Consider the following 24,981-nt stretch of genomic DNA (forward strand, 5'->3'; position numbering starts at 1 on the left):
CACCGTGCTTTACAATTGGTTGTATATTTTCTTCATGTCGTGCTGTATTTCGTTTTTCCCACACGAAGTTTTTCCCATTATTTCCAAATATATCGAATGATTTATAACTGCTTTCTCGTTGTCTGTTGCTACATTATTACTACATGTCGCACCGTAGAACAGTTTAAATTTAAGATTTCACCAATTTTTCTTTAGTAATTATTACTTCTACGTAAAGATATAATTCTTTCCAGCATATGTACTGCTATCTCACTGTTTCCACAAACCATTATTTTCCTTTCGACTTTAAACACCGAATAACTATCGAAGGTAGTATGAATAACGTCTGTTTACATATGTATGTGACATTGTACTGTTACGATATACGTAAGTATATGTTAGTAATCGATTGAACTGTGAAGTGTACGACTTTAATCAGCACTCGCTGTATCCTGTTATGTCACGTATGTATGTTGTTTATGTTGTCGACCTCGGTGTCACGGTGGCAAGGAGCGCCGCAACACGCGTCGAAATTTCAGGTATGCCCAGCGTCCATGTATAGGCAGGTCGAGAGATCGAGCGCGGCTTCTGCGTCGCGCGTTCTTGTTACCTTGACTTCCGTTCGATCATCGGCTGACGTTGCGCGGGACTCGTGCAAACACACGTGGGTACGGCACTGACTTTATGGGCTCCCGTCGTAAAAGATCCTCAGGCTGCTGAGCCACGACGAGATGTAAACACGTTTTCCAGTTGATACTCTGCTTGTACGACACAGTACACGCTGCCCTACGCATTCTGCCTCGTCGTGGCAATGTAATTTGCCATCATCCGGGACCGTCGCTATTATTTTTTCATTGTCCTGTTACACGGTATTTACAGGGTGCACTACGAGACGCCCATACCGGTTCAAGGGTGGTTTTAAGTCGTGGAAACTAGTCTCTTCGCATCGATCCGATCCATTTGATTACTGTGTTGTTCATTTATAAACGACGTTTGAACTTTAATGGTCTGTCTAATTTGGAGCACTATAAATTTGATGAATTGTAGTTTTTTGTTGAGGTAACTGTTGAATATGTCAATTTCATAGTTTGTATATATGTTTGTTTATAGTTTGTCAAGCTTCAGAAATTTTCTCAATTATAGATACCTGATTTTGTTGAAATTGTCAATAAATTGTATTTTTAGAATGTTTAGAGAATTTAAAAATATCCTGCAAAAGTATTTTGGAAAATTCGAAAAATGTATGAAATTACAGAAGATTTTGTTGCATGCAATTATATCGGGACGGAGACACGTGTGCGAGACATTTAAATTGTCCTCAATTTGGATCCCTACGATATAAACAAATTAAAATGCATAGGTTATGTCCAAAATCGAATGAAAGAGTATTGGAGGTAAAGGTAGTGACACGCCTACCGAAAAACTTTAACCTCTTGTGGGATGAATTTTAAAAGGACTTTGTTTTGCACTAATCAGGTAAACACAAATCAAAGCAATTTTTATCTATGTATCGACCTTAACATACAAATATATTGTCCCACTTTAATATAGCACATTTTTTTAATTTTAAAAAGTATCGTGATAGTAAGTTATGGTAATTTTTACATAAAAGCAAACATACACACATGTGTCAAAATCTGTCAAATGATTAAGATTTGATAAATTTGATTAGTTTCAGATACGTAAAATGAAATATAACTTGCATGCAACTCAGATCTGTTGTGCAGACTAAATTAAAACCGATATTTGAATATTCTGCAAAGAAATTTCTAATGGACAAAATGTAAGTGGTTTTACCCTTGCAGTAAGCAAGTAACTTAACAGTAAGTTATCCAATTAGCTCTGTTTTCATATCTCATTTCATTTTCACAAAAGAAATTCCTGACAACTGGCTATTTTTCAGTCACTTCGATCAAAACGCCCCCTTAATGACGCGTAGGTGTGTTATGTGAAGTCAAAGTGTTAAAGAGTCCAGCGGAGGCGCAGATGCGGAGAGCCGCGCTGCGTTTCGACGCGGATTGTCGATTCCTTCCGCCCCTCTGTCGGCCCGCAGAGCGCTCTTCGGGGTCCCAGCCGGTATTTTCTGTCAGTCGACGGCAGGCCGCGGGTCGAGCTGGTCGAGAAAATACGACGCTTATAAAACCGAGAACGCCCGACACGCGCGCTCCGTTCATTCTCACGCGTGTTCACCACACATTCAATCCATTCGCGTCTGAAACGCTTTCCCACGAAATTCGACTTCCTATTCCTCAGAAACGCGTTATGCGGGGATCCTCCATCGATCGAGGTTGTAGAAACTTTTAAGAAATTGTCAAGATTCATGGAGTAAAAGCCTTCTCCGTCAGAGTCATCAAAGTCTCTCGGAAACATGATCCGTCGATAGATCGAGTCGAGATCTACCAAAAAACATTCACAGTTTCAGGAAAAGATTTTTAAAAATTGATAAAATTCATAGCGATATAGATCTCGACCAGAAGGTCACCAAAATATCTCAGAAGCGTGACACACGGTGACTATCGATCAACTGTATTCAAAGAAGCACTAAAAGAAATCACGTTGATGGCAAATAAAAAAATCTCGAACTTGAGGAAAAGATTTTTAGAAGTTGCCAAAATCCACAACGACGTAAATTCTTTCAACTAAAGGGTCATCAAAGCTGTCAATCAAATTTAAAATCATTCTCGATTCCAGTCATCGGAAGTTCGTGTTCCACGTCGAAAAAAGAAATACAAAAGGACCAACCGCTCCAAAACAAGTAAAGAACCAATAAATATCAGCTCCGTTTCAAAGTTGGCTTTATTGTGTCAAACGTGAATCGCCGAAGGCAGCTCTCATCTCTGCTCTCGCGAGAATTCCTGCAAAGATCGTCGAACGTGAAAATCATCGAAGGGGTGTTCCGTCGCCTGAGAGTCTTGGAGCGTAGATAAGGGACGCGGTGACCCGGACTGTCAAGCCGCGTATAAAATCGACGATAGCGAAGTCGACGGCCGCCAGTATCGCGGGAGCCGCGCGCGAGAGAGGACGTCGTCGCTCGTGTACACGTCGACGCAAGGAAAAATCACGGGACGCGAAAATCACCGATACCCCTCCCCGACGTGCTTTGTTGTCGTTTCAACCTCGCGGAACACCGCAGAAGCCTCGGCCTTGTTTGAACGCGACCGTGTGGAACGAAGGAAAATCATGTGCGACCAGGGACAGGGAGTCATCCTTCGTATTTGTGACGACGACCTGTGCAATTAACCATTCAATCACTGACCTAGCCGAAGAACGCAGGTCGTGTGCGGGAGACTTTTCACGTGTTGGCCATATACGCACGCTGGACGCCTATAGGCGTTTACCGCACGGTAGTGTGTCAATAGATACAAGCGACTATAGGCATGGATAACCATCGAAGGGTTATGGAAGCTGAAATATTTTTTAAATTCTAAGGATCTTGAAGAACAAGAACTCGAAAAAGAGCGGTGAGGATTTCCCATTACTATGAGAAGCTTCTGAAAGTTGATCGATTCGGAGTCATCTGCACACTCGGTACTGTCGAGGTCGATGACGAAAGTTTTTGAGACCTCCAAGTTCGTTGGAACATCTCCGAAATCCGGAGCAGAAGGATCCTTTTACCAAAGGAATCTCGGGAATAGTGGATCGAGGAAAAGTTAGAGTACACGCTTTCGAAACTTGATCAATTCGGAGTCACCCAGACACGCGGGACCGTCCGAGAGTCGACGACACGAGTTTTCGAGACCCTTGGAATCGCAGAAACATCTCTGAGGTTCGAAACATCCTTTATCCTTGGGAGGTATCTGTTGCCGAAGGAATCCCGAGAATAGAGGATCAAGGAAGGGTGGTTAAGGGGCACAAGGATCTTCCGAGAATTCTGGGACGTTTTCGAAAGTTGGTATACGGAGAGGATACGGTTCGAGTTCGTGGGTAAAGGATGGTGAAATGGTTGCGCGTGGGCTCGGGTGGAAATGTGGCTGCGAATGATCGTCGCGAATAGAAGCGGAAAGCAGTGGGTGCCTTGAAAGATTCGCGGAAGAAGCGGGCTAGGAAGAGGACGAAGAGGAACGGAGAAGTGTCGGCGATCAAGACGGCAACGGAGAGGCGAGAAAACACTCGAGGAATGCCGTGGATAAAGTGCTTGGGCGGCGGAGGCGGAAACGCCAGAAGAGGCAAACCACTCAGCGTCAGCCAGCCGATCCACCTGCTCGTCAAGGTAAGTTCCTTCTCGCTTTTTCTTCGGTTACGAATTCTCCTGGCGCCCCAACGAACGGGGTTAAGGGGACACGACACTGTAACGGCCCTAAAGCAAGATATATTTCCAACGATTCTTTATAAACAGACTGTGGATGCTTGTGTTAAATGGCATGTGAAAATGTGGGGAAACGTATCAGGAAATGCATGAATGCAAAAATATACAAAATATCAACAATAAAATACATGTTACAATATAAGACATACTTTCATTTAAATCTCAATTTTTTGAATGTGTAACAAATATGAATTTGCATAAACAATCATTTATTTATGGAAAAACTATACGATGGGTTATTTTCAAATTTTTATTATATTTTATTGGACATTAAACCGAATAAAAACGAGTCTCGTAATGTCATTAACATGGCGTTATTCGGTACAAAAATACTGGTTTTCGGTTGACAGCTTTGTAACTACAGCGTATATTTGAAATAAAAAAATAAATATTGTCTTAAACTAGATACGTATGACTATTCCATACATTCAATACATCAGAAAATTAAAAAAAATTATTTGAAAAAAAAGTTCCATGTTTCACGAAAAAATTCGTTCCACTTATTGAAATAAAATAAAAATAATCTTTAAACAAGAGTGCTACGTCAGTCCTTAGAGACAAATTTTCTGAAGAGAATGTGACTTGCATCATATCGATCGGTCGCATAGTTCTCTCAGAAAGCGTCGTTAAGAGATAAACGCATTTAAAGTTTCAGTATCCTTTACACATACCTATTATGCATACAACTATATCTTAGAAGTCAGAGAGAAGAGAAGCAAACAAAGTTGTCAATCAGAATTATTTTGTTTGGCATAATTGTTGATATAAATTGTCATAAATAGCATCGTTAATGACTAAGTAGTTTTAGTGTTAATACACTACACATTCAAGTGACTCTATCAATTCTGGAGACTTCGTTCTCAAAATTTGGCCCAACATTCTTGAAATGTATATCTCTTGAGAAATGTAACAAATTGATTTGTAAACAAATTTAACAGTGTTGTATCTCCTTAAGTAGCCTTCGTCGAAAGATTTGCCTGACCGGCTATTTCAAGTTAAAACTGTCCCGTGAAGTCGTCAATTTTTCCACGATAGAGTAAAAAACGATAACATCTAAAACTTCGATAAACTTATGACATGTCAAAAACGTGTTAATACTGTCAACTGGACCATCTATTCTTTCGTCTTTCGCAAAGAACTTCTTCAATCTGAGCTCCCAAGGGATTCTGGCGCGCGGATTATTTTATGGCCGCTCTTTAACTTTACTGGCACGATTGCGCGTCCACTAAATCCTTCTATATACAGGCCGTCCACTTGAATCGCGAGGGTATATTTGGAACGACGAGTGACGGCAATATTCATTTGGTAATTTTGTATACGGCGAACGATCGAATGGTCTGACCGAATTATCAAATCGACTTTGTACTACAAAGTTTGTAGCTCTGTACCGAATAAACGTAGAGAAAATTCTCCGAGGGAAACGTTGGATTAGCGGAGTCTATTTGTCTCTGACTCCTTGGAAGGTGCAGCTGCAATGTGTTTTTAATGGAACGTTTCTCTTTATCGAAATTCGTAGAAAATACGGTTCTCGGAGATTTATATGATTGATGACTTAAAGTTCAAGATTAGTTGTCGTGGATGGTACGCCAGCACCTAGAGCACGTAAGAGTAACGTGCTTGGTTCGAATTTTGGAAGAAAACCTAAAGTTTGAGGCGAAAACATTGTATGTAGAGTAGAACCTCCATTGTACGATCGAATAGGAAGACTTTTGTCCAAGGAAATTTTCGGATAATAAAGCATTTGTCTTTCTGACATTTATAATTTTCTATTTAAGGTGTTTGTTAGTTTTATTCGTTATCTATTATGCGAATTAGTGTTGCTCCTCTTTGGAACACATAGATACTCTGTTCAAACATTAAAGCACTCGGATGGTTGATCATTTGAATAACGGAGTTTCGTGTAATGGTCGTTCTACTCTAATAAATCGTCGAAAGCTATATCTTTCATCAATTGCTATTATAATATAAGCTGATATCGTATGCTTCTCTACTCTAAATTGTATAGTCTCGAACCGTTCAAATTAATGTACTCGATTGTATCGATTAAGAACTCGTTTCGTTCTCTTTGCGATACGGACTATTAATTCATTCACCAATCGCGTTAGATTATTTTTAATCTTCAGCGATAAAGAATCTTGTTAATGAATCAATGCGAAAGTCAGGCAAAAAATCTCTCTGGTACAATCTCGTTAACCTTGAACAATTTATCTCCAGCAATTAGCGTTAGCGGCCGATCTGTTCGAAATCTGTATGTTCCTAAGGTCAACTCTCTTTTCAACTTTTCAGCTTTCGTCGATAACGCTGCGATAAGTGAAACTCGTCTTTGTCCTATCGATCTTAATTGTTTTAAGCTTCCTTCTCTTGCCTCGATTTCAAAAATTCCGAACGGAATGATACAACGCAGATAAGAATAGGAAATGCATGATGCATTTAACCTCCTTGGTCTTAAATTTTGTTTCATTGAATAAACAGAAAATTATTTCTCGCATGCCTACAGTTGTTTTCGGTTCCTTCAATTATAATTCAATTGGAAAGTTACAATTTACAATGCTTTTCGATAGACGCCGCTAATCAACACAAAAATTACTTAACGAGGAATTGCATTTTTCCAAGCCAAAAAGCGGTTTCTTCGTCATTTTTTATTAAAAAAAGTATTCAAGATTTTAATTTGAAATTATACACATTATTACTATTCTAGTATAAAATACAAATTTTTATGGAGAGATATACTCAAAATAATAATAATAAACATTGGTTACTGGTCAACATGATTTCAGTCGTACAAATAAACTGAAATAAAAAAATAATGCAATTGTTTAAGAGTATCTAACAATGATAATAACCATCCATTAGATAGCAGAAATTCCGCTTTTCTAATAAGTTTCGTTCGTAGGATTTTTATGAAATTTGGTATACAGGGGTTTTTAGGGGCGCTGATTTCAAATCTGAATTCAGAATTGAAAAATTGAAAATGGCAAATCCAAAATGCCGGACTAAAATACGAAAAGTGACTGAATTTAGATGAAATTTGATATACAGAACCAACGTGTTATACTTGATATTCGAGCCTTCTAACTTCGATAATTTCATTTATGTTTATTTATATTGTACACAATTGTTCTTTAAGAATTGTACGATAAATTTCCATAAAAAGAAAAATCAATTTTGTGTACCGGATAAAAGTCCCCTCCTAAACAAATCTGAACTGTGGTTGACGTTTATTATCTTCAGAAATCAATTAATTAATTCTGAATTAATTTTTAATTAAGATAATATTTAAAGAATAATCTTGAAGTCCATGTATTTACATCTATGTATCCATACAGCAGGGCTGAAAAGCTTGGTATGCGTCACGCCTCTCACAAAAAAAGGGTTGTAATGGCGATAGAGGAGCTAAGGGATCCGTAGAAAAAAGGATCGAAAGGGGAAACAGTCCTTCGCAGCTAAAACGATTATTAGGCTAGCGTTTCTTTCATGGTGGAATGCTATAAAACCAAAGAGATACGAAATCTTGGGATGACGAAGGAACGCCACGGCGCGGTGGCCTTCTGCTGAGGAAGTCTGATTTATTAATTTTCCCGTTCGGAGCCTGTTTCTTTGGTTCCACGCTTGTAGGAGCCGTCTCACGAGACCGCCCCGCGGCCCTCTGTATCGATTCAACGTTACCTCGACACGACCCACCAATTAAATTGATAATAACGCCCGCGTTACCTGCTCGTTATCGTACCAAGTGGTCGACTCTTAACGCAATCGTTAAGTGACACCCACTCGCGAGTCACGGTGAGCACCCAGCCAGGAGTCAAGATCGCGGGACAACTAGGGATGGGCGAAATTCTTATCTAGATACAAATTCTGAATAACGAATAAAAGATAAGCAACTGAATCCATGAATACTAAAACGACATAATTCTATCGATCATTGTTTCGAGGAAAGCAGTTTTGCTTGTTTGTCTTTTGCATTCCTTGAGTGATCCGTTTCATTTATTTTAAAGGTACCGTCTGTACATGCACTTTGATTATGTTTATGTATTTTTAACATTGTCAGGTAACTAGTATTTATGTACAAACGTTCATAAAATGTTAACATTAGGTTTATGGGGTTCGAAGTAACTTCGCTGCATTGTTGATTTCTTTTATGTCTAAGAACTTTTTGATGGCGTTTACATCTACTACCGAAGTAATTTAGATATATGCTTGTCACTTTATGTGGATGAAAGTCAGCATAAGTAGTTGGCGAAAAATGTAAATGGTTTTTGTAATTTTCCTTGTGAATTTCGGAATGGGTCAAAATGAGTACCGTAAACCTAGCGTTCAACTTGAGTTGTTAATAATATTATCAGCTTTTTTATCATGATATTTATTGTTAATTTTTCAATTACTTCTGAGGCTTTATACATATATCATTGTCGTTGAAAAATACCTTGAAACGAAATTTTTGTAGTATTTCACTATAACACTTGTGTTGTTTACCATGTTGTAGGTAACACACATAAGCAGTGTCAATTAGTGCATTTGTGCTATTTATCGGTTAGTCTTTGAATATAAAATTAAACTTTGAATTATAGAATGCACTACTTCACAGTGAATAAAAGTTCAATCGCTCAATCGAATGAATGTTGTACATAAATTGTTCTATGTTGCTTTCAGTTGTTTTCTACTTTTATTCTAATATTATTGGAATAAAATTTTACCCATTGTTGAGGACGACGAGTCTGTCTGCTTGTGAAAATCGCGATGTTGGAGTAGAGAAATTAGCTTACAATGTTCGTCATATTCCAAAGACTCGAAGCTATCGTCACTGGAGGGTTTTAGTAATCCTGGAAATTCGATAAGTACCATTCATTTGACAATTGAGCGCAGTTGAAGAATTTGTTCTCTTCCGAGGAATGCACTCGCCTGTCCTATTTTAATTTTAACCTACATTCGCGAGATATTATATTACAAATCATTATTATTATATGTCGAATATCGAATGTAATAACTCGGTACGTTTAATCGTGTAGATAATTAATATAACATACCTTCAGTACGTACTATTATTAATTGGATATGAAACTCTACCATCAAAGTGAATGTGGCGTAAATGGTATAAGCTGATTCTTCTGCAATAACCGCTATTAGATTTTTTATTCTAATTTACTGTTAAATTATACAAATTTTTCTCGATATTGCATAATATTGTTGAATGACATACATATGCTTAAATGAAATAATACTCCGAAGTACGTATCTCGTCAATCGTTAATTATAGTTAGATATTGATAATATACTAGAGATTCCCGAATTCAGGTCATTAAGTTTAATTTATTACTGAAATTTATATCCCTTTGGAACAAATTTTGTGAACATGTTTCGGAACCTATAACCTCGAACACATGAACCCTTCTGCTTCTAGCATCTGCGCCGCTGTCGCTTCGATGACAGAGATTGATATTTATTGCCCACTGTACGCTTTATAACTTTAATTATTTATATCTCTAAGAACAACCAGTAGTTACACCTAATATTTTACGCATAGCTAGCTATGTATATAGGATACATATGAAAATTAATTTAAATAGTTCGTTACTTTTAGATCTTGAAAATGAAATGAAAAACTGTTACGAATTCACAACAAAGTTTATCGTAATATTATAATAAAAGTAATAGCAAAAAGTATAGTCAAAAAGTATAATCAAACAAGTCTAAAAATATAGTCAAGCGAACTTTCATCTTATGTTTTTATCACCTTCAACCATCAAAAAGAAAAGGAACAGGCTTTATATATTTTTTGTTTCAATCTGTTATTCAATTTAATACGCGTCTTAGGGGTCTGCTTAATATCACACTTTTTTCGAACAAAGCACTTAAGAACCAATTTGTCGTTCGCTGACCCTTTCACAGGAACATGTAATTTTGCCTGCACGGTATGGAAGACTGTTGACTTTTTTTCTCATACCTTATGTTCACTTAAACCTTTACGCTTAAAACTTGTATCTAGCACGCTTACGTTTGTCTCTCGACACATCGCCGTTAGTGGTTCGTTTACTTTAGCTGTCAGTGGTTCGTTTACTTCAGCTGTCAAAATGGACCATCCAGAATGGATCAGTATTGCCCGGTTCACATCTTGGAGAATACATTTTACCTTATCGACACTTAACAAATTCACTTTATACATCAACAGTCCGTGAAAGCCTTAACGTTCATTTCAATGTTAACATTTCCATTTAATCGACAAAATATTCAAACGTGAAGGACTCAGACCATCTGGTCGCGTCACCGTAGACAGACCTTAATTAGTTCTGCTTTTCTTTTCTCTCTCTTCGCCACGGTGATTACATTTTTTGCGTGTATAACACGAACGGTGTTCCGATAACGGTATACATTAATTTGAATTCAATTAAATGGAATTAAACTCGCGGAGTTACGCGAAACGACGAATTAATTTGCACGACAAAATGGCCTCGCCCTGGATCGAATCACTGGCTAAAAATTTCGCGCTTTAGCGTCAGAACCAGCCTATTTGCTCTTCGCATTTCAAACATGGATACGTGTCACTGGCCTGTCAAAACAATTCGCCAGACAGTGAATTCACAGTATTCCAGGCGCTTCGTAAAGCATATAATCACGAAAGAACGAGCCCATAACCCACTTCAAACGAGTCTCATTCAAGGTTCCAGGTAAAAGTCCATAAATCGTAGGGATCGTTAAGGCTGGGTTATGGCGTGTTGGGTGATCAAATGAGTCATTTTCAGGCTCGTGTTTTGGAAACAAATTATCACATGAAATTCAAATTTAGTACCACGATTCTTTAACTTTGAAACCGTAATTAAGTATGTATAATTACAATTAAAGAAAGTTGGAAGATAATATTTCGAATTGTCGTTCGCTATAAAAGTATTGGGCAACATGTTCATTTGAAATATTCTGTTTGAAGTATTAATGTTTTCTTTTCGAATTATGTGCAATCGTGATCTGAAACTCGAAGAAAGAGTTTCTGTGTTTCCACTGATTGGATCAGTCATCTGGAAGAGAAAAAAATCGAAAGCATTCTAGTTCTGTACGAGTATGCTTATGGAAGCAGTAGGAATTTATATCGTTATCGTGGATTAAATAATAAAAGCTGGTTTTAGAGAAAGTTAGTTTCCCCTCTGGCTGTAGAGAAATACGTATGGAACATCTCGAGATATCCTTGACATGAATTTGAAAATTGTTATTTTCAGTAAAACGCGTATAAAATTGCTCGAATAGAATTTCTGCGATATTTATTTTTAGTTCCTCTTCTTCAAAGTTGTATTATTAAATGATTCCTTTTCCGAGAGCTCTACTAGTTTCCTTTGTCGCGTCGAACGCTTGCTACTTCACCTCTTCGACGCGCAGCTCGCCTCTCGTATTGGCAAAAAATTTCAATTGCAGCCCCATTTCCCCTCACTTCAGTGTCAGAATTTGTCAAATTATATTAAATTATTCGTTGAATATTCTGAAACATATTTCGCATAAATAATCCATGAAGAGATGTTCGTAATTAAATTTTTTCATCGATTTCGTGATTTTGCTTTGTATTTCAATTTTTTTATCCCATCCATCTCTTTGGTACATTTTTCACATTCTCCATCGATGTTACCCAATGATAGATATAATTTTTATTGAGATAAATATATTTAAGAACTAAATGTTTCCTTAAGTTATTGTTAGGTTTGTTTATTTTTACAATACCATACATTTGTCACGTTTTCCTTTGACAACTATTTATTGACATTTTGTGGTATCCTGAAGCAGTATTTTAACGCATTACATAGTAAAAATTTCATGCACTAATTCTGTATTGAAAAAATATTCCTTGCCTGTGCCAAATAATCATAAGGAAAGCAAAAAAAAATCATTTAAACACGAGTTATTCAATTTTCTCGTAATTCTAAACTATACTAAAATTCAAAGAAAGTCGATTTATCAAATTTATCAAATTATTTCTTTCTTCTTTTTTTGAAAGTAAATATGTTAAAAAATATACTGTTAGAATTTGCGGATATTGTCCAAATTATTTCGGGGTTTTCAGTCGATCGAAAATGATGGATACCATAGGGAAATCAAGCACGAGTAAAACGCATGTTTCGCGAAACATCATTTTTGTTATCTAGTTGTCAAGATAAAATAAATCTACCTTTCGATCTCTCTGACATTCAAATATGTTACTTTTTCCACCAATGGCTATCACATGATTCACGGTCATCTTAAAAAAATTAAAAACTCCATATTTTTTTTAACGTAAAATGGTTGTCATAATGAATATTTGGTTACTTGAGTTAAAACTAGCGCCATTTTCTTAATTTTTTTCCACTGACACGGTTCATGTGAATTATCTGTCTCGGACAAATGGTTTTCAAAATATCTTGACAACCATGAAGATATATACATCAACAAGGGTTATTTTATCGTTAATATAAATCATTTAATAAATTTTATCAAGCTCATACAAAAATATTTTTATACTCTTTCTGAATAGTACTATTATTAGAAAAAACATTGAGGATCGTTCTTTATTTTATAGACTTAAAAAAATATCCTAAAAACTGGTTCATTTTTCGGTCGTCACACCAGAAGGACACTTTAAACCGATGAACAGAGAAAAAAATGGCGCGTTAATAGCATCGCGCAATTAAATAATAGAATCGTGTGCCACCCGCGGCGACGTGCAACGGCGATTTCATTAAAGCGCCACTTAGGACGTGATACTATATTCCTGGGAATGAATACGGTGGCCATTCGGAGTACCATTAGGTACATCATTTCATGCTGTGTAAAAATATCGTAAAGTGGAGGTCGCGAATTACCGTCTGCTTCCCCTATATGAACACGACCCTACCAAGGAAGACTAGGCAGTAAATATGGATATGTAAGCAAAGCTTATACAGATCTTCAATAAAAACTGAAGAGCATAAGTGACATTGACTATATTAAGTGATTTATATCTTGGTTTGTTGGAAACTATTAACATCGCGATTCTGCGTCCTCAGCATAAGATCTCAACCCTTTACCTTGTAACATCGTTTTCAAATCTTTCTTAGAGTCGGAATTCCGTCAATTTCATAGATTCGACACATTTACTTTTTTAAGATTATTTAGCAACTTTATTTAATCTTCCTAAATTGAAATAAAATGCGAGGATATACGAGTGTACAAATTATAAAATTAATCGAAAAGTTGTATTTTATATGATAAAGAAGAAAATGCAGTAATATTCAAGAAAGTCAAAGTAAAAAAAAACATAGGTTTGGAAAAATATAATCTTTGCAAACATACCTTCAAAAATTCAGCTTAGATAGGAATTTAGTTTACTCTGCAAATATTATAATATAAACATTACGTTTAATATTTTTTTTTTTGTATTATTGCGTATTGTGTGCATTTTGTAGTTTCTTGCAGATACAAATTTTCTATGAATGCATAAACATTCGCAGTCTACGTATCACATACAATAAGTATAAGAATGTTCAACTACAAGTAATCTTTTATCATTGGTACCTGCAACATTGCATTAGTACAACATATTTTGAAGTATCCGTGCTTTTTTCATCCGTGCTTTTCTGGTTTATATCTCAAAAAGGAAAAGTTTCGGGACCATGACCTTTTTAATCCTTAAAAAGAGTAGAATATAGTACCAAAATTTGACCACTTATTTCAAACATACTTTATATAAAGATGTATATGCGTGTACAGTCATGCGATAATAACGTTTGGTACAAATTACAATCTGAATTATGGAATGAAACGTTCCAAGGTGCACAAGTAAAAATGTTGTTGTGCGATTGAGTATCTGTTGTAAATAAATCGTTATACGTTGTTTTCTTTCGTTATTTATTATTCGAATAAAATGTTGCTGGTACACGTACGTGGCGACGTGTGCGAGCTATGCGCTTTCCTACTAGTGGCCGTTGTCTGTTATTATAACCGTACTATTATCGGTACTATACACCTGTGCGATCGGCAATAGCGTATATACGCCGCCCATCGGCTAGCACGCTTCTTTGGCGGAGCTGGCAATTAAATTAGCGCGCCCCCGGCAATCCCGCGACTTTTTGTGCGAGAAGCTTTATGTAATACCCGTTAGAGGGAGGAAAGGTTGCGTCGGACTTGTCGGAGGAGTGTCTTTGAGATTTGTCTAGCCTCTTCGGGGATACTGGCACTTACGTGCGCGTTTAGTTTTTAAGTAACTGTAAATATTGCAACATGCGAGTCACCACTGAAATTATGAATATTTATTATTTAGTGTCTCAGTTATATAACGTGACAATATTGTTGCTAAGCTGGAAGACGTAAATCAATATCAATTTGAATTTTTATTAGTTAATACATAATGTCATTCTAAGCATTCTATCCATGAGGTTTTATGGCTCCTCTCGGCAATAAAAAAATATTCAATTCTATAGTACGTACAATGAACATAAAATAGTTTGAGGAACATTACGACGATATTATACAAATTTTTTAAATCAAATAGATACGAAATTTGCAAGATAAAAACATACAGAAATGACCATTGAAAGAGTTAAAAAGTAAAAGTTTATTTTATGGATGCAAATAACTGGTGATCAAGGCTTGATAATTCAACGAGAAATTCAAAGTGTTCTAATGTTCTATGCCCCATATGTTCTAAAGCGAGAAGCAAATTGATGTTCCGCGTTTCGAGTGTGCTCTTCTTCTCGTAATTCCTAGAATGATGAACTTGGAAAACACGCACGAATATTTCAATCAGAGAGAATTCCGTACATTGCCTCCCGTTCCTTTCAGCGCTACGAATGTTTTCCACAAAGCCAGCAATTATGTCCGCGCACCTGCCGCGTAGCCACGTTAATTCTTTCGCGCGCGATAGCCGAGACGATGTTATGCTCGCAGCAATGTTCGATGGACGTTTAATTGCATTTTTCTTTTCATTATGCATATTTCTTTTATGAGTATGCATCAATGTCATTGTATAACGAAGGTAATCTATTTAAATCGCTCGGCCGAGCGATTACAACGTTAAAGTTTCTTGGCTAACGCGTCTTTAATTGTTGGAAAATTTCATTCATTTTTTCTTGTAAGATGTCGTTTGCTATGGGTATACACAGTCGTCGCAAGAATGTTTGTTGAAGATAACATATTGAAATACATATTTTAATCCAAAACAAAACGAAATATTTATTAATATTAAGATTAAGGTAAATTTAAAAATGACCAAGATATATTAAATTTCCAGCAATGTTTGTTTTCGATGTACACGATAACTTGAGAACGAAACAGTCCAAACAAATAATTCTGTTAGAAGACGTCAATATCTGCTGAATGGACGAAAAAAATTATTTTTTACATTTTTCTTCAATAAAACCACTGCCATTTTGGTAAAAATTATAATTTTGTAAAAAATCCTTCATGTATATTTTACATGATACATTCTCGAGTTATTGTGTACATCGAACAAAAACTTTCTTTATGTTGCTAATATCAACTTGCTATATTGTTTGTCAACCATTTTGAAATATTTTAACCAGAAAATGTATGCATTAAGTGCAATACGTGTACTGTAAACTTACCCTTTGTTCTATGTTAAAATATGCATTTTAATGCTGAAAAAAATTCTTGAATGTTGGCTATGACAACTGCGTAAACACCTTTAAAGGTGTATCGCTAAAGATATTTTTTAAATAAAAAGCTCAGTAAAATCTTGTATTATTTATTTTATTCATACTTCTATACAAGTGTGAATGCTCTGAATCAATTAAATTATTAATTTGAACAATTTTACTTAGGCTACACATCGGAGCGAAGGGTTTTGGATTATTTTCGGTAATTATTCGGACTAGCAATTACGATCTTCGCTAAAATCTTTCTCGAATCGGAATCGATCGAGGGGAGAAACAGCGCGGCGAACTTTGATTATCTGTGGCAAAAGGTTAGAAGGCATGCTCGCGGTATCTTTCGCGGTGAATCAGCGGAGGCTCATAATTCTCCGGAAAGATTAGGAAACCCTCATAACTATCGTCATCGTCGTGCATGCACATGGGTAACCGGTACGCGTACCAGGTCGTATATTACTCGGAATACATGTGCGCGTGTCATTGACTCGTACACCGCAAAACAATGTTTTATTGGCCGGATGCGCTGCCTTGGAATGAGCAGCGGCGTTCTTTCGACTCGTGTGAGCCTCGATCGGACCCGAAATGAATCTGTAAAGTATTTCGGGCGTCCTCTTCTAAGCGATGTTTCTCTCAACAATCGCTTCTAAGTTTTCCGGCAATATTGGCGGGGTGCTACGTTTTATGTTTGGATTGCTTCCAAGTTAACATTGTGGATAACGATATTCATATACAGGGCTATTCGGGGGGCAAATCAAATTTAGAAATGTGTAATGTACAGCGCGGGACAAAATGATAACTCAAGCAATGGTTCCGTTTATATTTGAAGATATACATCTCTGTTCATAAGTATGTGGACATTTCCTCATTTGAATTAAATATTTAAACAAAGTTATGGATCAATTAATGACTATTACTTATGTTTTTTTCTATTCAGTTTGTATTGCACCGAAGAATTTATTTTATCGGTTGTTTATTTAGTGTCTCATCAGTAATAATAAAAAATCATTCCATTTTCTTTGAATTAACGAATCTGTCGTGCGATTTTAAAACTTCTATTACTAATTTTGGCATCGTAATTTTTTCCATTGTATTTGGAAAGAATGTTATTATAAATATTTGTTCAGATGTTAGATATTTTTTTCCAAATTTTGCAATCTCAATAATCTCATAGTTTCCCCATGAGATTTAGCATGCCACTAAAAACTTAGAGTTTAGAGTAATAATTTACGGTGTATATTAATTAATCATTGAAGGAGATGAGTGTCAGCATATTTATGGAAAGGGATGCACCTAGATAATAAAATCCAAACTACAAACACAAAATCTAAACAATCTACAGAAATTTAATTGGAAGACTCGGATACAATAGTATCTAATGGTAATACAAAGCAGTTTTGCACTCTATTTTCTTTAAAAAATTCAAGTAAATATATGTAGGTAAGAATGATTACTCATGCGAAATTCAAGGTTATCGTGCATATATCGAAGCAATGCTTAGATTGTTGTGTCTATTTCCTTATCACATTTACGCAAATGAACTACTTAAGTTTTATATAATCTCGCGATAATAAAGCTAAGTTACGATTAAGACTACAATTCCTAAGATTATTGTATATACATACAGTAAACATTTCATCACAAATATTACTACAAGAAACAAAATCTCATTTACCTTGTTTATTCTGATACGTTCTTAGCTCTACAAAACCTAACCCATCGAGGGAACAAATGCGAATATTTTGCGTTCCACGAGGCAGGTTATCGTGAAATTTCATCAGCGTAAATTAATACTTCGTTGACCAAGCGTTTGGAAGTTGTTCTCCTTGTGTCAGTATTTCAATGGATCAATTTTTATATAGAATATCACAAAATTAGAATTTTGCTTTGAACGTTACTAAAATTAAAATGTCTCTTAAATTAATGATTATATTAACATTAACACATAAATATGTTAATACATTTTTGCAGAGAATAGTAACCTATATCAATTGGTAGAGGCAAAGATACATTATTCAATTTAAAAAAAACGCTTTCGATTTAATATAATTTCTACGCGTCAACAACAATAAAAAATAATTGTATCAAAATATGATCCACTTAAAACCATTAAAAGTTGTCTACACAAATTATTGCTATGCGTAATAATATTCACGTAAATCGAGATGGTAATATCTGTTGAACCACCTAGTATATGTAAATAAAGTTGCTTCGAGTCTTTTTTCAAGTACCAGAGAAATCCCGTACGAGGAAATTCATAATTATATTTACGGTTACGTTTCAATCCCCTGGTAATTAATAAATTATCCCAACGAGGATTCGCGTCTTCTCCGGCGAAGGACGGACGAAGAAAAGATTCCGGTTTCTTGAAAGTAGTTGACCCACGAATGGGTGTGTAGGGATGCAGAAGGGAGGCCAGGAGCGAAATTGCGAGACAGTGCGACGCCAGACGCGTGTCCTAATTGAAGAACTTTTAATTGCGCAGCGGCGTGCAGCTGCAATTAAGGAATCTCAAGGGGTCGGGCATCGTCGCTAGCAAGCGGCAGTGAACTCGAATCGTTAGCCGTGATATCGCCCGATTTAATCTCCGCCAACGTTCGTTTCTTTTCTCTCGACTTGGCCGCTCGTTAAGTCTCTTTCTCTGTACTGCTTTTTCAGGGAGTGTCTCTCGCTCATTTCGGAAGAAGCTGTCTCGTCTGGAGAACTGTGTATCGCGAACGTGGCCCCCTATTCAGACTGAATTTTCCTTTCGTTCGCTGAACACTCTATCGAAGGATGACGCTGCGCAGCGTCGAACCGAATAGGGTCATTTCGTGTCAAATGCGACACTTATTCAGGCTTTCTACTTTATAGGTCAGGAAAATGCTTGCGAAGAAAGATTAAAAAGAGGCGAATTTCAAGCTCTGAATATATATTTATTACGCTTTTATTTAGGTTAGAAATGAACAATTTTGAAAATTTAGCTGTAAATTGAACAATTTTGAACATTTGAGATCTATACTACACCTATAATATTCGCGAGAACGCGGTAAACAAACTTCCCAGATTGCTATAAGACCTTATAAAAATAAGAATACTAGATAAGAGTAATAATAACACTAGATTAACGGAGCACGGTCATTTTGACTCAATCCTATTTTCACAAGACCATTTATATTTATATTTATATTTTTCGCCAACCACTTATACTGACTCTTATCCATATAAAGAGACCAGCATATATCAAAATTCATTTTTGTTTAAGCCACCTAATTAATTTTAGTAAATCGACTTCACTTATTAAATCATTACTTTAGTAATACAAATCTGACAAGAAATCTCCGTAAACTTAGTATTAATATCATATGGCTACTTCACCTATACCGAACGGCCCGTATAATTTTCGAAATCGTTCCAAAATAGTACACATCACGTTAAAATACGTAACCATGTCTTTCTTTTCTTTATTAAATACGTCGTTAAGAGCACTTATATAGAAAAGTCAAGAACGCTAATATTGGCTTTATCGATCGAATATACAAATGCGAAACTCGTTAAAATGGTTCGATATAGAAGTATCAATCTTAAACGTGAGCGTATAGATATTATCAAAACGACTTGGTCCCATCATTAGTTACAAGTTTGGAATTCAAATGCCCTCGAAAGTCGCTTGGCGCCGACAGTCGGGCGCCAGAATTGGCGAGTCGACGACAGAAAGTGTCGTCCGTGTCTGGGGACCCCAGAAGAAAGAGGAATTGCTGACGCGTTATTTTCAACGACCATTTTAAAAGAGGAGACCTGTGTCTACGAAACGTCACTAGCGACCCTGGCGCCGAAAATAGAGCGAGGATGAACACTTTGGATAATTGACTATTTTGTTCTAATCGTGTTAGGGCAATTCACCCTGAATTTGGCCACGGGTGAAAGCCGATCATTCGTGACGCTTGAGATGACGAACTTAGGCGAATTTCTGAGATGGCCAATTCTCAAAATGGTCTAACAAGTTCCACGCTACGCGAGAACTTTCTGTGTTCGGTGTTCCTAACAAGGGAAGCACTCGTTTCATCCCTCTCCAACTTTAATTTACTTTTGCAAGATGGTAGATTGCTGCTCCCTTGCTACTGTTTCCTGCGATTTTTTTTTGTATATATAGGTCACTTCGACTTTTATAAATAGTATTGTGTGATTTTACGAGTTCAAACTATGTCGAACGAATTGACATTAATTTTTTATTTCATTTTATTAACACACTCGCGACCGGTGATTTGAATTTAAAGTGACGCGAGTACTATTCCTGGCTATGAACAAATCATGAAAATCTTTTTATTTTATACACTACATATTTACAACATTGATATTCCGAAACGTATTTTATGATTTTTATTTTCGCTCTAATGATACGAATTCGCGATGTCCAGCTTCAGAATTTCTACTCAGTAATAGAAAGGTAAAATATCTGCCAGTCGCGAATGTGTCAAAATGATTATTTTATGCGTAAACAAGGGATGAAAAAAAAATAAGGAAAAATATACGTGTCGAATTGAGTAACTTCCTTCTTTTCGAAGTCGGTTAATAAACAAGAAACAAACGTTAATTTACCTTAATATAACATTTGAAGGCGTATTATCAGCACAAATGGACCGATTATCTGATCAGCCTGTTCGACGATTTTATCTCCATTAGATTTTTTCTAATGTGTGATATTTCCAAATAATTAGAGCATGCAGAGGTATACATAAAGCATGCTGTATAATTCTATTATTTATGCCTATAAAATTACCGAATTACTAGATTTGATATCTTCCACATACCAACAAGGATTTGTAACTTACCATTTCATAAAATTTTGTTAAAGTTGAGGAAGGACAGATCAGTGTGTCCAATGTAGGTGAATATAATAGAGGTGTAGGCGGAGAATTGAAAGGTTTGTTTCTACCTGGTATTAGACACGCCAAATTCTTCGAATCAGTGAAATAACCGAGTGATTACGTAGTCCTAAATTTATGCACGAAGTTCATCGGGTGAGAAGGGACTGTTGATCTTTCGAAAGGTTAAAAGGCTTTGGCGTCCTCGGATCTACCTACGCGCGTCAAACCCGCTGCTTAGAACGTTTGCCTCGGACTTTGCTCGATAAACTCGAAAATGTTTGCTTCGCATACACGCGCGTTTTTACTTTGCACCTTCCAAAGCGGCGTTATAACATTATCGACAGCAACGGCGTGGTCTCTTTCCCGGATACCTTGACACTTGACACCGGGAGAGAATACTGTCTTTGGAATCTTGAGTTTCAACCGCAGAACTGATCCTATAAAATTGAAAGTAATAAGCCCAGGAGTTGGTGTATCCGTTATTTAAGGGTTTTTTGCATAGGTATACAAGACTCAACTGAATTAGTCGATTGTAACACACTCCTCGAAATAGTGTAATTAATTCTCTATAAGCCTGAATAACTTTCGAATCACATACTGTTATATCGACATTCTATTGAATAATTCAATGTTTGTTCGTACGCTAGCGTATACATGTTTTTATATAATGGCTTCTTAACAATCATCAGCATTCTCGGTAACGGTTATCATCTCTAATGTGAAAGATTGTCTTGTGTAAAGTGTTTGCTATTGCGGATACTATGAGTCGTTTACGACAATGGAAATAGAATACAAAATACATTTTATAGGAATATATATATTATTATATTATTATATATAATATATAAATATAATATATATATATAAAATATAATATATATATATATATATGTACATTTGACATTTTGTATATATATATATATATATATATATATATATAGTTAATGACAAGTTCGAACTCTTTTATGGAATTTCATACTTAGTTTCTATGCTTCTTACTTTCTATACTTGTCAGCATGGAGAGATGAGACCCTTTTTTTTACGCACGCGCACTGAAGTGTACAGTTCGTTGCAGTTTTTGCGACCATTTTTCGCAGAGATACAGCAACTTGGAAATGACTAAAATTTTTAGAAAATTATAGTGTTCCCTTAATTTTGACGAGTATTGTATTATAAAATCACTGAAACTGTTGAATTCATTGTTCATTAGTATTTATGGGTTAGGTCTGTTCGTTGATTTTACGCTATATAATTTCGGTTAGAATCGCGATAAGGGCAGAGCTTCTTAAACTTTGGGTCGCGACCCCAAATGGGGTCGCTTAGCGAAATCTTGAGGTCGCGAGATCTAAATGTAAAGTATTTAATATTCTCTTTTATTTATGTTATTGCAAAAAATTCAGTTTCGATGAAAAATAGGGTATATAATTTTTGTAACTACATATAATAAATACAATTTTACAATTTTTTGTGCAATTTTTAACATCATATTTTTGTATGTTTTTAAACAAATTCTAAAACTATTTTTTTCATGTGTATATATGTATATTGTTACCTAATCAATACATCTTTTGGGTTGCGAAAAAAATCACAATCATAAATGGGGTCGTGAATGAAAAAAGTTTAAGAAGCCCTGGGATCCATCAAACCCGGAAAAAAGAAATTTGTCTTTTCCGTTTAAAAATTTCTACTTGGCGTTCCTAAAGCGTATCATCTGCTTAGGTAGGAACGGACTTCCTAGCGTAAACTTTCCTCGGATGGACGTTGAGTGATGGCAGCGAGGAAACGACCATCGCCAGGGGAGCTGGACATTCGCGTGTCTCGTCTCGATCGTTGCTCATTGTTTTTGAATAATTGATGCGGCACTCTCCGCGGCTGTTTGCCAAGATCTCATCGAGAGGGAACAATCGACATCCCCGTGTGTGGCGCTGGGATGAAACCGATGTTCACGACGGTACGGCGCGGATGATGATCGATCAGGTGGATTATCTCGAATCGCGAAAAGTAAATCTCACGTGTAGGATAATCCAAAAATACTTATATGAATCCAAACATTTTAGGTAGAAGGATCACTAAAATAAAGTTTATGTTTAAATATTAGAGACATAGAACCTGAAAAAGTTAGCACTAAAATTACCAAAATCATAAATAAAAGAGAATATTAAATACTTTACATTTAAATCCAGACAATTTAAACTATGTACTTTAAACTTCTTTTCAAAGTCACTCAGTTATTGAAAATGCTTTTAGCGCATGTTTTAGGAACGATTGCTATAACGGAGAATTAATTTGATTGGGAAATTAGTTCGCTTTTCTTTCCTTTAATTATAAAGATGTAGTTGTTTGTGTAATAGGTATACGTTTGGCCTCGGTAGTTTAGTATTAAAGATTGACTATTTTTTAAAAATTGTTTCTAACATTGTACCAGTTTCAGGAAAAGGTCGCTTATTTTGAGATTTTTGTGGCATCGTATCGTCAAAGATGAGTATCTAAAAGAATGTTTAAAAAGCAGGAACTCACAGCGCCTAGTCTTACCTTTGTTACGATTTATAAGCTTTATATTTTGTTGCGAGGTAGCAGCAATTACTCCACCTTTCTGGAATACAAATTTTGTAGAGTAAGGATCTAGAGATCAACAGACATTTTGTATTGCAGGATAATGTATCGCTTTATTTCTGTGCGACATTTTTTGTATAAAACATCACGTGCATCTACTTGCATGCTTCAAACTAAGGACAACTACAGATGTAATCTTGAGAACGAGGAGCGCAGTATAAACGAATTATACTTTCTCACGAATTTTCGCTAGTCTACGCTAAATCGGGTTTCTCCTATTAGTGGCAATTCGCAACAACAGTTTCCCTTAAACTCTCCTGCGCGAGGCTCGACATTATACGCTAAAAGGAAACCACATTTTAAAGTCGTGGTATTTGAGAAAAGTGTAAGCATACTTAGAATACTCTGTGAACGATGCATTCGTAAAAAGAAAGAGAAAACGTTCAAGGAGAAAAATATATAATTTTATTGTGCACGGTTACATTACCTCGTTCACCGAGTTGAAAGTTCCACCGGAATCGCAAGATTGTTTCTCCGTCCACGATTCGTTGTTAGAATGCTTAGCGGTGCAGCTGGATCTCGGTAATTCCAAGCAATCAGCCCGACAAACCCTTTTCACCGGGAGTACCGCGACACGACAGAATTCTTCCGTGGTCTCCGAGGTGAACAAAGGTCGTCGGATGATTTCTCGAGAGTTCGTAATGAGGAGCACGAGAGGAACAAGCGGAAAATACGCGAAATCTGTTAATCCTGTGTTCTCGTCGTTGCCTCGAGTCAGAAGGAAACGTCGCAAAAGAAGGCATACTTAGTTTTTATGCGATTAAAGATGCACAAAACCTGAATCGAATCGTATAGAAATTGTCCTGTACTCGGAGAATACTTTTTTCCCTTCGATACGTCGTCGGTGGAAAGTGAGCAAGAAATAAATTCCTACGAGGAAACCTTACTTTGCTTTGTACTTATTTCATGTAATTTTTCTACAGAAGAAAACAAGGCAGTTGATCTTTTTAGAGCAAGGATGACAGCAGTAATAAATGGAAGAAAGATGAGAAAGACTGTTGAAGTATAATGTACAGTACATATAATAATAGTTGTTCCATATGTTGATTAAGTAGCGTATTTGTGTATACTTATGTTACACGTTGGTTGATTTGGTCATCGATATTAATAAAAAATGTATTAATACAGTGTATACAGAGGACTGCATGTCAAGTGTTGACGCGTTTCCAAAGAGGATCATTAGCGGATGAAGTAATACTACATATTTTATAACGCATATACATACTTTAAATAACACCTCCTTCTCTCAAACATAACCTAGATCCATACTTGTACTTACTGAACACATGTTAGGGGGACCAGAAAGTAATGTCGTTTCTGTGAATGTCAATACTTGTTTATCATATATCAGCTCATTGTATACCAATTGATTTTTATCGATCAGATATTGAAACTTTACACACTAGATAGCAAAAAGTTGTTGGTAACGAGGATGATTACATAATTGATTAAAAATAAAAACTTGTTATAAATTTATTTGTTTGAATTTAATGTAAAAGATACGACATTACTTTCTGGTCCCCCTAGTATTCCACAGCTTTGATGTATCTTCTAAATCTCTTGGACTCCCAATGCGTACTGCTAAAGACTTTCAGCAAAGATTTTAAGCTTATATACAATGTACCCCACTTTCATGCATCGTATA

The 24,981-nt window shown here is 36.1% G+C and overlaps 1 protein-coding gene across 5 annotated transcripts in view; it reads left to right on the plus strand.

The window, feature by feature from the left end:
• The first annotated feature begins 2,076 nt into the window (after window positions 1–2,076).
• LOC128894204 (tensin-1) overlaps window positions 2,077–24,981 on the plus strand; it is a 332,764-nt gene continuing 309,859 nt past the window's right edge. For 3 of the 5 annotated variants that reach the window (XM_054155783.1, XM_054155785.1, XM_054155784.1), the window contains exon 1: window positions 2,077–4,189. In XM_054155783.1, coding sequence (XP_054011758.1) covers window positions 4,097–4,189 — 93 coding nt within the window. In that variant the 5' untranslated portion in view covers window positions 2,077–4,096. The remainder of the gene's footprint in view (window positions 4,190–24,981) is intronic. The other 2 variants (XM_054155788.1, XM_054155792.1) reach the window with 2 other exon arrangements.

This window comes from Hylaeus anthracinus, unplaced genomic scaffold (genome assembly GCF_026225885.1).
Source record: "Hylaeus anthracinus isolate JK02 unplaced genomic scaffold, UHH_iyHylAnth1.0_haploid 3, whole genome shotgun sequence".
Taxonomy (NCBI): Eukaryota; Metazoa; Arthropoda; class Insecta; order Hymenoptera; family Colletidae; genus Hylaeus; species Hylaeus anthracinus.